Source organism: Heloderma suspectum, chromosome 1 (assembly GCF_057233095.1).
Source record: "Heloderma suspectum isolate Gila_16-S chromosome 1, 16-S_ref, whole genome shotgun sequence".
Classification (NCBI taxonomy): Eukaryota; Metazoa; Chordata; class Lepidosauria; order Squamata; family Helodermatidae; genus Heloderma; species Heloderma suspectum.
In genome coordinates this window covers 382,209,682-382,224,175 of record NC_139458.1, presented here as the reverse complement: position 1 = coordinate 382,224,175, position 14,494 = coordinate 382,209,682, and the positions used below count along the sequence as shown (strand labels likewise).

The 14,494-nt window shown below is 44.2% G+C and overlaps 1 protein-coding gene across 1 annotated transcript in view; it reads left to right on the top strand.

Annotated features, from left to right (window-relative positions):
* MDGA1 (MAM domain containing glycosylphosphatidylinositol anchor 1) overlaps positions 1–14,494 on the top strand; it is a 386,593-nt gene that overhangs the window by 124,405 nt on the left and 247,694 nt on the right. Inside the window, exon 3 of the mRNA XM_084832471.1 lies at positions 7,585–7,759. Coding sequence (XP_084688597.1) covers positions 7,585–7,759 — 175 coding nt within the window. The remainder of the gene's footprint in view (positions 1–7,584; positions 7,760–14,494) is intronic.

Sequence of the window (14,494 nt, the reverse complement as noted above, 5' to 3'; positions counted from 1 at the left end):
TATCATTTTTAAGATTGTACCCCAATACTGCTTTTCCCACCCTTTTGTTGACTATGAGTGCTACTCCATTTCTTCTAAGGGATTCTTGCCCACAATAGTAGATATGATGGTCACCTGAATTAAATTCGCCCATGCCTGTCCATTTTAGTTCGCTAATTCCCAAGATGTCGATGTTCAATCTTGCCATCTCATGTTTGACCACCTCCAGCTTACCTTGATTCATTGATCTGACATTCCAGGTTCCTAACAATATTGTTCTTTACAGCATCGGATTTTCTTTTCACCACCAGACACATCCACAGCTGAGTGTCCTTTCGGGTTTGGCCCAGCCGCTTCACTCTTTCTGGCGCTACTTGGAAATACCCTCTGCTCTTCCCCAGTAGTATATTGGACACCTTCCGACCTGAGGGGCTCATCTTCCGGCGTCATCTCTTTTAGCCTTGTGATATGTTCCATGGGGTTTTCTTGGCAAGAATACTGGAGTGGGTTGCCATTTCCTTCTCCAGTGGACCACATTTTGTCAGAACTCTCTGCCATGACCTGTCCGTCTTGGGTGGCCCTACACGGCATAGCTTATGGCTTCACTGAGTTACGCAAGCCCCTTCGCCACAACAAGGCAGTGATCCATGAAGGGGTGCACGTGCGTACGTATCCCCAAATTATTTAATCTCAGACTTTGTGCATGTCATTTTTTGAAAATTTAAAAAGAGAATTTTTGAAAGAGACCGATTTAAATGTCATAGTCTCTGAAATCATTCACACCCCTTTGGCTCCCACGCACTACCTAGCCTAGGGATAGGCAACCTGGTGCCCTCCAGAAGTGTTGGACTACAACTCCCATAAGCCTCAGCCAACATGGACAATGGTAATGGGTTATGGGAGTTGTAGTCCAAATCATCTGGAGGGTGCCAGGGTGCCTACCCCTGATAGCCCATGATTAAAAGAAAGCTAGAGTGTGTATTTGAATGTGTGTGTTTATACAGGTCATATTCAGGTCACCAGCAAAAATAGATAAAAGCCGGAATCCTGAGCATTGGAAGTAAAACTCAGTGGGACTTAATACCAAGTAAATTAGGTTGCAAGATGGCTATATTGCTCTGCTTTGAGAACAAATAATAGAAAACATTTATTTTTCTGTTGTTCAAAGCAATAGCGAGGGAGGTCATTCTTAGAATCGTGTATCTCCTACTCAGAGTAGAAATGATGGCAGGCTTGACTAGCACCAAATAACATCCCTCACTCTTGTCTTTCAAACACCCTTTGGAAAAATGGAAATAGCGGTGCCAGTCCAATACATTTCGCTGTCTGAAGCCAAGACTAGATCCCCGCCCCCCACCCCCTTTCCTGGGGCCAACACTTTAAAAAGTCTTGCTGCACCATTCAGGCACCAATTCTTTCCTTCATCTATTCCCCACCACCCTGGTGGGGACGCCTAAATCAAATCGCTTCACTCTCCTGCATGGCACGGAAATACCACTATGGTAAATACCACTACCTTGAGCATAATTACACTATAGATTGAAGTGTCATAACTGTTCCAAAGTACCTCGAGAACGGTAATTGTCCAAGTGCTTAGAGCACTTTTTTAGAGATCCTGTACCTCTTTATGGAATCAGTTTCCAGAGTTCCTTAGTCTGGAGCTATGACAGTTAATGACAGGCTTGAAGTCGGTTTTAATTTGTCAAGTAGACATTCCTTACACATTTAACCAACCTAACTGTAAGCAAAAGGGACCTTGAAGAGTGAACAGATTATTCCATAAATGTTTTGTTTTGAAAAAGCCCTTTGGAGATATTTCATAGGGCCAGTTCAGCCCACTTGCTTGATTTGGAAAACCTTTTGAAAGAGGGCTGAGCCACTCTGTGAGGAGATGTGAAGACTTCCACATGGGTGGAGGTTACAACTCTGGTAAACCATGGCAAAATCTCCCTCTACTGTCCAAAACCAACTAGTGGTCATTAGTTTTTATTATATTTATATCCTGCCTTTGGACCCAGACAGATCCTCAAGGCAGCTTAGAATCACTTATCATCATTATAATTAACGTTTTAATAATAATAATGAGAAGAAGCAATGCAAGCACAACAGCAGCATAAACCAATATGATAAAAAATATCCAAATCAGAGCAAATAATATCATCAGGAATAGCAATGCAATTATAGAGTTGCTCTGTTGATCCATGTCATCTTCCCAAATACCAAAAGAGAATGAATCTGGTGGACCTTCCTGGGAGAGCAGTAAGGACACCACTTCTTACTCCTCGTAATCACAGACTTGACTTCAAAAGGCATCAGCAGCACTCAGACTAGAGTCTTGCCAGATGTTTTGAGTGTATGGGAAGAAGAAAGCATGCTTAGAAGTCTCCACCATGTGAAAATGGTTGTGTTTACATACCCAGATACCATCAAGGCAGAGAGCTTAGGAGCATAAACGATTCCATTTATTACAGAAGAACACAGAAAAATTGAAGCATTAGAAGGAGCCTTTGTACATTCAGAAAATGGTGCATGAGGAATATAGATAGAGCACTTGTGCACATGCATAGCAGAATGACTCTTTTGCACATGGCATTTGGATTTATGCAGAGAACATGAGTATGTATCCCACCATTCCTTGGCCTCTGCCCTCTTATTTTAATTTCCCCGTCTATCAGTTTCCTCTTTGGATTTCCTCAGTACTTGTCTGTGGGTAGTTTTAAAATTTGCATACATTTAAATGAATTTTCAAATGTGAATGTCCAGTGGGGCAGCAAGCCTATTCCACTCATAGACTCTCTCTGTCCAAACCCTGCTTTTCCAAATCAGAGCGTTGGCTCTTAACCTTCGTTTAATCCCCTCCCCTCTCTTCTCTCAGTTAGTCATTAGTGCTCCAAAATGTGGTCAAACTAAATAAATGAGTCTGAAATGAAAAAGGCTGAAGAAAGATTAAAGAACTGACTGAAGCAGCCATGCAAACAGAATGCACTCTGAGAGGTTTCAAGCTTCTAATGAAAGGACAAAGGCTAAATAAATCCCTCATGGGCAGCCATTAGCTGAGAAACCCAGAATGGGGGCACAGAGTGGGGGCCAGAGAACCCTATCATCTCATGTCCGCAATCCAAATTACTTAGTATATAGGCCAGTAGGGAAGGAGAGGATAAAAAAAGGAGGTTGGGACAGTAGGGTAATAATAATGCTGCCTACCCCCTTTACAGTGTATAGGTTAAGCTCAAGTTCAGTCCCCTACTGCCCTTCATAGGCCTTTCTGACTTTTAGTAAATCACTATCTTCACCTTTGGTTCATCATCTGTAAAATGGGAATAAGTGTGAACTACAGGAAGGAACAAGTGATAAGTAATTATAGTCTGAGGTGGAAGTCCCCCCCCCAACATACATTCTCTCTCACTCATACTCTCTCTCAAATGATGGTGATAGATTGTGATACCCAACCTTCCAGATGTGTTGGGCTACAACACCCATTATCCCAGATAGCAAGGCCGCTGGCCATTTAGTGGCTGGAATTATAGGAGCTGAAGTCCAATACATCTGGAAGGTGCCAGGTTGAGCAAGGCTGAATCCCTGCCGCCGCCCAAAAAAATATCAGGAACATTGTTGAAGACATAAAAGAAATACCTGATCAAGACTCAAAATTGGAGGGATGTTTGATAAGTTTAAGTGACTAAGGATAAAGAGCTCTGCATTCCAGACAAACTCCTTGTCCTTGAATGTCATCACCCCCCTTTTTATTTCGGGACCATATTTTAAATGGTCCCAAATTTCATGTGTATTCCCCCCAGTTCACCTCCTCTACCATTTGCTAATATCTGTCAGGGTGGAAACTGAGCCCATAGAGCCCCAGAGTTGTTCTGATTCTGAGGAGGAACAGCAATCCATGGGAGAGGAGCTCGCTCATCTCTCACAAGCACAGCAGCTGTCAGAGATTCCTCCTGCCAGCATTCCTGGGATAGATAGTGACCCTGGCAGTGAGAGAGCGCTGGAGGGGGGCTTCCTGGATGCTCGGCACAGACGCAGGGAGCAACAACAGATGGAGGACACAGAAAGGAGGCGTAGCACTTGTTTGGCGCGCAAACAATGGTCGCGTCCTGAGGACCCAAGGGAAAGAGGGAGGATCTCTCCCTAGCCCATAAGTTCAGGGTCTTCCCGTGGTTCCCCTTCAAACGGGGACCAACTGCCTTACCTGGAGCTTAGGCTACTCTGCTATCTATCCCCAGTGCAGTTCCTTGCTTAGTCGCTAGTGATTAGTATCTGTAAGAGTCATAAAGTAATAAAGCAATAAAGCCTTGGAAAGAATCCTCGTCGTCTGTGTCCTGAGTTGGCTATTGGAGGGGACTGCAAGAGGCAGCTAGGGCGCTCCTGACAATATCCTGATTAGCCAACTAGCTCAAAGTGGGCTAGATGAAACAACTGCCAGGTGGATCCACAGTTGGCTACAGAATCGGACTCAAAGAGTGCTTATCAATGGGATCTTCTCAAGCTAGGGAGAGGTTATGAGCGGGATACCACAGGGCTCAGTCCTGGGCCCAGTGCTCTTCAACATTTTTATTAATGACTTGGAGGAGGAGGTGCAGGGAATGCTGATCAAATTTGCAGAAGACACAAAATTGGGTGGGATAGCTAATACCGTGGAAGACAGAAACAAAATTCAAAGTGATCTTGATAGACTGGAGCGCTTGGCAGAAAACAACAGAATGATATTTAATAGGGATAAATGCCAAGTTCTGCACCTAGGAAAAAGAAACCAAATGCACAATTACAAGAGGGGGGATACTTGGCTCAACCACACTACAAGTGAGAAGGATCTTGGAATTGTTGTCGATCACAAGCTGAATATGAGCCAACAAGGTCATATGAGCCAATATGGCTGCAAAAAAGGGAAATGCTATTTTGGGCTGCATTAATAGAAGCATAGCTTCCAAATCCCAGGAAGTACTAGTTCCCCTCTACTTAGCACTGGTTAGGCCTCATCTGGAGTACTGTGTCCAGTTCTGAGCACCACACTTTAAGAAGGATGCAGACAAGCTGGAGAGGGTTCAGAGGAGGGCAACAAAGATGATCAGGGGACTGGAAACAAAGCCCTATGAGGAGAGACTGAAAGAACTGGGCATGTTTAGCCTTGAGAAGAGAAGACTGAGGGGAGATATGATAGCGCTCTTCAAGTACTTGAAAGGTTGTCACAGAAAGGAAGGCCAGGATCTCTTCTTGATCATCCCAGAGTGCAGGACATGGAATCATGGGCTCAAGTTACAGGAAGCCAGATTCTGGCTGAACATCAGGGGAAACTTCCTGACTGTTAGAGCAATACAATAATGGAACCAATGACCTAGGGAGGTGGTGGGCTCTCCCACACTGGAGGCATTCAAGACGAGGCTGGACAGCCATCTGACAGGGATGCTCTGACTTGGATTCCTGCATTGAGCAGGGGGTTGGACTCGATGGTCTTGTAGGCCCCTTCCAACCCTACTATTCTATGATTCTACCACAAAAAGCTCATAAAATTCCACACTTTGAAAGAATACATTAAGGAAATCTAAATTAAGGAAATTAATTAACAGCCTGATCCTATCCATGTTTATTCTGAAAGAAGCCCTTCTGAGTTCAATGGAACTTTCTCTCAAATAAGTCTGGATAGGATTGCTGCCTCAGTACCTTTATGTAAATATGGATAACTTGCACCACTAATTCTAGTTTGGTTTTAGGCTGAAGAATTTGAATGGTTTGACCAAAAACTTTGTCCCTAAGTCTGAGGCTTTATCTTTTCCACATATGCCTGATACTCAGTTTGTTGTTTAGTCTTGTACAACAGCACCATGGGTTAATGGAAAACCTTTGGCTTGCGCTGGGTTTATAGGCGTGGGTGGAATTCAGTGGGGGCAAGTTGGAGGCAAGGGGCTACCTAGTTATTTTAAAGAGTAGGCCCAGTGTACTTGGGCTGTCTTTACATGAGGCATTTATAGTGTACTCATGATTGGTCACTCACGGAAGTTTGTGGGTCACTTACATGACACCGTCAACTTCCAGGGCACATCCAGCTGTTTTTGATCTTTATCCCACAAAAAAACACCCTGAGATAATCCACCTAGTTGTTATTGTCTTGAGGTCTCCCTATTTCACCTTTTACTCGTGCTAGGTTAAGAGAAAACAATAGACATATACTCCATCTATAAAATGGGTATTTTTTTCCTAGCCTATCTCCTAAAGGCAGGCAAGAAAAAATTTCCCAATTTATAAATGCTGACTTCCTTGACAATATGTGATATAAATGCATTACTTGTTTTGTGACTTGATGTGTAGTACGTGGATGAGATCATGTGCTCGGGTTATTGGCTCTGCACATATTTCTCATTGTTGTGTTGCGCTTGTGGCACATTGTACCAGTCTGGATTACGGTAGGCTGATAGCTGTGGCCTCATATTATCTGTGAGGGCCTGCCTTCATCTTGAGCCATGATTCTGGCCCTGTTTATAGGCATCACTGTGTGGCTACCTGCCCATTTCCTCAGTGCCCTCTGCTCTGGGATCCCATTTCCACTACGGTGTTTCAGCCCCCAGCTATTCACCCACTTTGCCATCAGCTCCAAGGAAAAGGGAAAGTAGGATGTTGTTTCTGGCCTGCCTAACAACCTGAGTCTGACCCCCTTTTCACGCCTGGTGTCCCCCTTCCACCCCTCACTCCGTATCTTCTCCTTCTCTCAGCTTCACCGACTGCCCGTGTCTGTGCATCAGGGATGCCAAGGCAGGCCTCTCCCAGAATGAGAGAATATTGAATTATTGTAATTTGCACCATTCCTTTTTCCAAGGCATTTCATTGCTTCACCCTTTTGCAGCCCAGCAGTTCATTCATTCAGTGCACAGAGTACCTAGAAACCATTCAGTGCACAACGCTGGATAACAAACAGTGTGGACATCTCTCTCTCACTGACACACAGACACCAAACTGACACACTGACACAATCAGCAATGATATCCACTCCAGAGAAAAGGAAGCAACAGCATAGCAGATCAGCATCTCTTACTTCTGAAATGTAACAGTTTAAACCAACCTACCTGAACCTGATGCCCTCCAGATGTGTTGAACTACAACTCCCAGCATTGTCCAGTGGAGAAGGCTGGTTTGAATATCTCCAGTGTCCGGAGAGGCAGTTAAATGAAAAAGCACCTATGGAAGTATGATGAAGATGTTGTGAGCCTCTTAACCAGTCAGTTCACACCCTCCAGGAACTGGAGCTAATTGGAGGACCCAGTGGAGTCTTGACTCAGCTACCCAAGTTTGGCTTTTGGAACATAATGTAATTGCTAGCTGGATAGCAACATGGCAGGAGTTATTGCCCCTTGACAAATATCTTTGGGCTCTCTAGAGAGATTCCTCATTGGTGGATGGGTAGGTAAAGTCTTGGCAGGAACATATTTGGGTCAGTAAAACAATACATCTCAAGGTGTGAAGCACAGAGCTGGTCAGATTGTGCGGGAAACCGAAGCGAGTGCTGGTAATGATTTGCTGCCTCTGGCCAGTGCCCCAATTCTATGTTGGTCTGTGTCCTATAGCTGTGCATTCTTTCTCTCTGTCTTTCTCATTCCCCTCCTCTAGGTGAGGTGGACCAAAACTGCTGGCAGCGCCTCGGACAAATTCCAGGAGACATCGGTGTTCAATGAGACCCTTCGGATTGAGAAGATCCAGAGGCTGCAGGGGGGTCGCTATTACTGTAAAGCAGAGAATGGGGTTGGGGTCCCTGCCATCAAGTCCATTCGAGTAGATGTGCAGTGTAAGTCATTTTGTGGCCACCCAAAGCTTCCCACAGTTCTACTGTGTGGCTGTATCTGTTTGTTTGGCTTGTGAAATTCTGCATTGACCTAGAATCATTCTCATGCCTCAGAGACAAAGGGACAGAATCCCGGAATTCCAGAGCAAACAAAGAAAATCCTGCTTAACTAGGGGCTAGATTATTCATAAATGGCTATGAATGAGAACTAGTGTGATGTAGTGAATAGAATGCTGGACTTGGATCAGACAGTTTTGTGTTCAGATCCATACTCATCCATAATGATCACTTGGGTTGCCTTCAGCAAGGGGGGGACCTGTTTCAGACATATCACGGTTTAGCATTACATGACAGAGCAGAAGCAAGCCTCAGGCTTATGTATTCTTCCTGCATGGGTGCAAGAAGATCAGAAGCATCTACTTCCTGTTTTAAAATAAACAGAGTTTAGCATTATGTCCAAACTGGGGAAGGGGGAACTATAGTTAGTTTAAACTATGATTTGTTGAGCCAAGCCAGGAACAAACCATGGTTTATGATCCTGGCTTGTTAACAAACCATAGGTTAAACTAACCCAACTTCCTGCAGTTTGAATGTAATTCTAAACTAGTTTAAAACAAGAAGTGGCTGATTCAGGTCTCCCCCTTGTGGCTGTATGAGAGGGCGAAATGCCAGGGGGAGCACACAAGCCTAAAGTTTGCTTCTGCTCATTCATGTAACGCTAACACATAGTTCAGTGTTTCATGCAAGAAGGCCGCAATCTCACAGCCTCCTTACCTCAGCCTAACCTAATTTTTGCAGTGTTGTTATGAAGGTAAAATGGAATAGCCTCATACTTGTGACCCTCAACTCATTTAGTCATATAAATGTGACAAATGAATAATATAATAAATACATATGGGACCACAATAAGAAGGCAAGTAGATATCCCTTTAATCAAAACCTTAAAGAAAAGAAAAGGCCTAGAGCAATATTTTCATGGCCTCTTGCTGCTTTGCTTGGGCCTCAAGCAACATTTCAGACTTGTTACCCATTCACTTTCTCCCCTTTTTATATAGCAAATTCTCCACAAGTTAACTTTTCACACAGGTGTTTTGTATAGTCACCAGCTCATGCACCTGGTAGTGAGTGGTGTGATTGATCCCACTTGCATGCATACATGCAAGGCTTTTATTGGTCTTTTAAATATATATTGCTGCCATTCAGTTGACTGGTGGAAATCATGGGAGGGGAATTTTAAGAGGATCTAAAAGCCATTGCTGCCTCCTCCCCTCAAGTCTGCTGCAGAGTAGCAATTAAAAAGCAGTACTGGAACTTGACGGCGTTCCAAAATATGGACATTTTATAAGAAATTCTTTGAAATCCCATGCTTCAGTTCAAAATCCAGTCCTTCCCCACAACAAAGTTCAACCTTTGCCCTAATAATTTGTTGTTTTAAAATAGGTCTGAGCTACATATAAGAAATTTGTTTCAGTTTGTTTTTTTATCAGGATTTACCCAGTTCGCACCATTCGGACTGAACACAGACTTGGACACAGTGCGGTCGAAGGCCACACATTTCCAAGATTACAGTGATTCACGGACCAAAAAATGCACATGACAGCATGCTTATATTGGAAAAACGTGCATGAAAAAAAGTGTGCTTTGAAAAATGCACACAAATACACTTGAATCAATGGGAGAAGAATGGGTACATTTCAAAGATGTGCACAATTGATCGGTACATTTTGAAAAATAAGCACGAAAATATGGACAGATATTCATGCAAAAAGAAAAAAAAATTGCAAAACGAGCTTCAGGGTAGAATTTGGAGAACTTCAGCAAGCTCGTGTTTTGCTGATTAGCACATCCCTAGAGCCCAACACTCAGATCTAAGCACAAGCAGCCCCTTTTGCTGTTGGTGCCACCATAGATGGGATGAATGAACCCTTATAGTCACCAGATGGCTTCCCTCTAGGGCAAGAGCGGCATTTCAGCTTTTTCGAATGAAGAAAGGGTGTACAAATGCTGGGAAACCACCAAACTGATTAGTGGTTGGGGGACAGGGGAGGGGCATGGCTCTTGAGGAACCCCAGAGGGACTGATTGGGACCCCAGATGGGCCAGATTTAGCCCCCAGGCCTGAGGTTCTGCACCCCTGTTCTAGTGCAATCGTGAGCTTCTTTGGGGATATTTGGGATCTCAGCTCCCTTTCTCCTCCCATTAAATAGCTCACCTATGCCATCCCTTGCTTCTCTAAACTGGGTGGCTCATGATGAGAGAAGATCTCTCTCATGAGGTGCATTATTTCTTACGGGGCTTCCCTTTGCTTTTAGGATGTAGTTTGGATCTAAGCTGATGCAGAGTCCTGCTGTTCTTCATGCATTTCTGACCTTTAGAGCTATGGGGTAAATTGGGTGGCCAAGGGCTTTCTAATACTAACATCTACTCTGCAAATGGACTTGGTCATATGCCTCTTCTTTCCGCTTCTTTGTATTTCCCTGCCCTGGAGAAGAGTCTGCATTTTATGAGTGCTTGTTAGATGGATGGATGGATGGATGGATGGATGGATGGATGGATGGATGAGAAAGCAGGGAAGGCCTTAACCACACGCTCCAGTGACATCTTCTTTCCCTATCCTTAATATGTAACAGAAGGTAATATTGATTTGCACCTATTGTGGATTATAGTTTTATGTTATTTGTGGCCAGACATTTGTTGCCAGACATTTGTTGCTCACATATGGCATCTTCTAGAACATATAGTGCAAATTGCACAAGAAAGTCCATTTTGATACAATGGGCTTAAAGGAGGACCCTAAAAAGTAATCTGATGTGAGTGAACCCACTGCTTGCCAGATGTTGGACCCAGTTAGCACATAACAGTGGCAAATTGTGGATTAATTAATTCTGTGGGCCATTCTGAATATTCAGTCGATCGGCAGTTGCTATGTGATGTTAGTATTAAGTTAACTGTGGTTTGTTTAACCCACTATTAACCTGTAGGGTCCAGGTTTGGATGTCACATAGCAACTTCCTGACCGGGAGCTGAATATTCAGGAAGCCTGTGGAATGACCCCAGCACATGCCATGGCAAATTGTGGGTTACTTAGCCCACAATTTGCCACCATTCCATGTGAACCAAAGTCTCTCGAATCAGAACTGGAACAACATGCTGTATGTGTTTTGTTTTGTTTCTCTCTCTCTCTCTCTCTCTCTGAATAAGATCAAATCATTGCCAGCACTTGGAGAGAGAGTAAAAACCAAGGACACAATAGGGCACAGATTCCTGATGTGTCACCACTGAAGGCACAGGAATGGAACCTGCTGTGAACATGGTATCTTACTTGTGACCATCCTGGATCTGAAGGCAGGCAATGCGCTTCCAAAAGACAAAAGAGCCAAAGTTGCTTCTGGACTGAATTCCTAAGCAGCTCTCAGCTAGCAGAAAAGCTTCGAGTCACATGTTGCCATTTGCCCACTGAGATCTGTTTTCAAGGCTTCCCATAAATCCCTAAAGGAGAAAGTCAGGCAGCCTGCCGCTGTGTTTGAATTGATGCCAGTGAGGCAGGTGTGCTGGGGATCTAGGAAACTGCTGTCACTGGCACAAAGTCCCCAGATATCGGCATTAATCAGGGAAGCTGCTGCTTGGAGCCTTTCCATGTTGGGAGGAAGGGAAGGGGAAACCAGATGGAAGGAAGGGACATTTAAAAGTTATGTTGATATTGAGACAACCGACGTGGTTGTCTCAGTTGGCACTTCACCAACCATGGGCTGAATTAATCTGTGATGTAACTTCTCTGAAGTCTTTATCATTGCAGCCATGTGCCTAATTAGTAAGGGGTAGATGTGAAAGTGCTATAGAAATGTTAAGTAGTAGTATAGTAGTATTGCTGTTGCTAAAATTTGGCCCTTTGGATAATTCTGCCCATGGTGGGGACATGCTGAGGCTTAGCTGGAGAGCAGCAGACACTTGCTGATAGGCAAGAAGAACTTGAGGTGCCATATCTGGGGACCATCCTGGGGCCCCCAGCGTCTTCTCACAGACCAGTTGGAAAACAGGAAGGACAGATGGCATTACTTGAGTCCAGCTGTGATTTCGTCAGAGCTCTGCAAGGGAGCTGTTTGCGTTCCCTCACAGACATCAGTGGGGAAAGTGGTCAGGCTACATTGGTTTGGGTGTCACGGGGGCCAGCAGGCAACCACATGAGCAGAGTTGCAAGGGGAGGGGCCAAGAAAAAAAGATGGCATCACACTAGGTTCATGCTAACGATGTCCTCCAAGGATAGATCCCAGAAACCCCAGTTACATTGGAACCAGCCTATAGTAATGGGCTAATTGTGGGCTAATTGTGGGCCTGCAGATCATTTGGCCTACAACTTTCATGATTCCTCACCATTCGCTATGCCGGCTAGGGCTGATGGGAGTTGTAGCCAAAACATCTGGAAGGCCACAAGTTGCCCACCCCTGCTAGATCACAAATACATGGATATGAATACATAGAAGATTCAGGCCCAGCTCTCATTTACGTTTGATGTGCTTATGCCACTACAACTGTACTTTCCTCTGCCACTTCAGCACAATGAGATTTTTCCCAAATAAGAACATAAGAAGAGCCCTGCTGGATCAGACCAAGGGTCCATCTAGTCCATCACTCTGTTCACACAGTGGCTAACCAGCTATTGACCAGGAAACCCACAAACAGGATGTGAGTGCAACAGCACCCTCCTGCTCATGTTCCCCAGCAACTGATATTGAGAGGCATATTGCCTCTGATACTGGAGGCTGCATATAGCCATGAGAATTAGTAGCCATTGATAGCCTAATCTTCCATGATTTTTTCTAATCCACTTTTAAAACCATCCAAGCTGGTGCCCATCAATACATCCTGTGGTACCAAACGCCATAGTTTAACTATGCACTGTGTGAAGAAGTACCTCCTTCAGAATCTCCCACCAGTCAACTTCATGTGATGACCCCAGAATCTAGTATTATAAAAGACGGAGAAAAACTCCTCCACTTTTTCTACACTATGCATAATTTTCTACATCCGAGATCTCACCTTTTTTCTAAGCAAAACCATCCCAGCCGTTCTAACCTTTCCTCATAGGGGAGTTGTTCCAGCCCCTTGATAATTCAGGTTACCCTTTTCTGCACCTCCCAGGCAGCATGATCAGAGATAATTGTTATCACATTCTGGAGACAGACGGAAAATTAAGGTTCTCCAGGGTATGGTAAAAGATGAGAACTTACCACACCGAGGAGCATTTGGAAAGAAAAAAAATTGCCAGACAAAATTGTCAAGGGTCACCTTGTTGTAGCTGCTTTATCGTGTCAAAAATGAATGAGAGAATTGGGCTTCCGATAATTGGGATTTACATCAGGTGAGTTCTATTGTACCCCAAATTTGCATGGTATCTCTAAAGCCCAGTAATGCTATTTCAGCTGTTCCATTGTCACTGATTTTTTAATTTCTTTTAGCTTGTGGAACAAGGTATGGGGCAGGCCCAAAGCCCATCCAACTAGGAAATGCAGCAAAGAAGGGAACAAAAGGAGCAAAACGCAGAGGCGGCTCAGGGAGAGAAATAGTGATGCGCCCAATGGGAAGCATATTTTCCCACTTGAATGGTGAATGTGATCACAAGGCACTGAAAAAAATAATAACTGAATGTTTAGTTACCTCACAAAGGTCTCATTCTCCCATTAGTATAAGCAAGAGTCCCTCTGCACATTGTAGTCAATGTCTCGCTCTGAAGCGTAACAATTCAGGGGAGTTTAATCATCCTTCCAAATGAGTCTGCCATCCCTCTCTCAGGTCATTGTGGGTTCTCGCAAAAGCAAGATGGCTAGAGGGAAGACAGAGTCCTTAGAAGGAATATAGGAGAGTGGTATTAAAGGGGCCACATCTCCTCCCAAAAAAGTGTTTAAGAAGGACCTTGAACCTGGGTATGCATCGCTCCTCTTTTTTATTCTCCCCCACCCAGCTAGCAACTCTGTCCATGTCTCTGAACTATAGGCCTGGCATTTTCAGGCTAGCAAATCTCAGCTTCCATTACAAATGCTGTCTCTTCAAAACACACGCCTCATTAAAATATGCAAATAGCCTGGTCCTGGCACATGTCACGGTGGAAATGTCTGCTTTTAGCAGAAGTAATGTCTTCTCTTGAAACCAGATTTCCAGACTTGTATATATCTAAGTCAATCTTTTACATTCTAGTAGCATATAAGAGCTTGGTGGAAGAGAAGGGGCGTGGGACAGGGAAACAGACTCTTGCCTTAATGTGCTCTGTGGGCAGCAGCCTCAAAGGTGCCAGCAGATTTCACTAATTGTGTCTCATAGATCTTTCCATTTAAAACAAAAGGCCTGGTTTTGGTCCTTGTCAGTGCAAATCTGGACTCACTCACTCCATTGAGTTCAATGGCTCTCCTCCCCCACCCCAGCTGTCTGGAACCAAGGGCGTATGAAACTCAGTGGCAAGTTTCATTAATCTGGTTTAGCCCTGTCTCTCCTTATTAGCAGAACATTAAATGGAGCGGGAACATAAATGGATGGCAAGAATGATACTGTTCAGTTCCAAGGGCTCCTTGTTTCTCTTATCTGCTTGATCTTGAAGATGCATGGAAGGAGGAAGCTTATTAAGATGAGCCAGACTAGTGCCTTTAACGGAATCACAGGGTAGAGACCTCCCTTTACAGTTTTATTTCACACTGCAAGTGGGGGATTGTAATTTCGAATGTTCCCCCATGTAAAACTAACTAGGGAC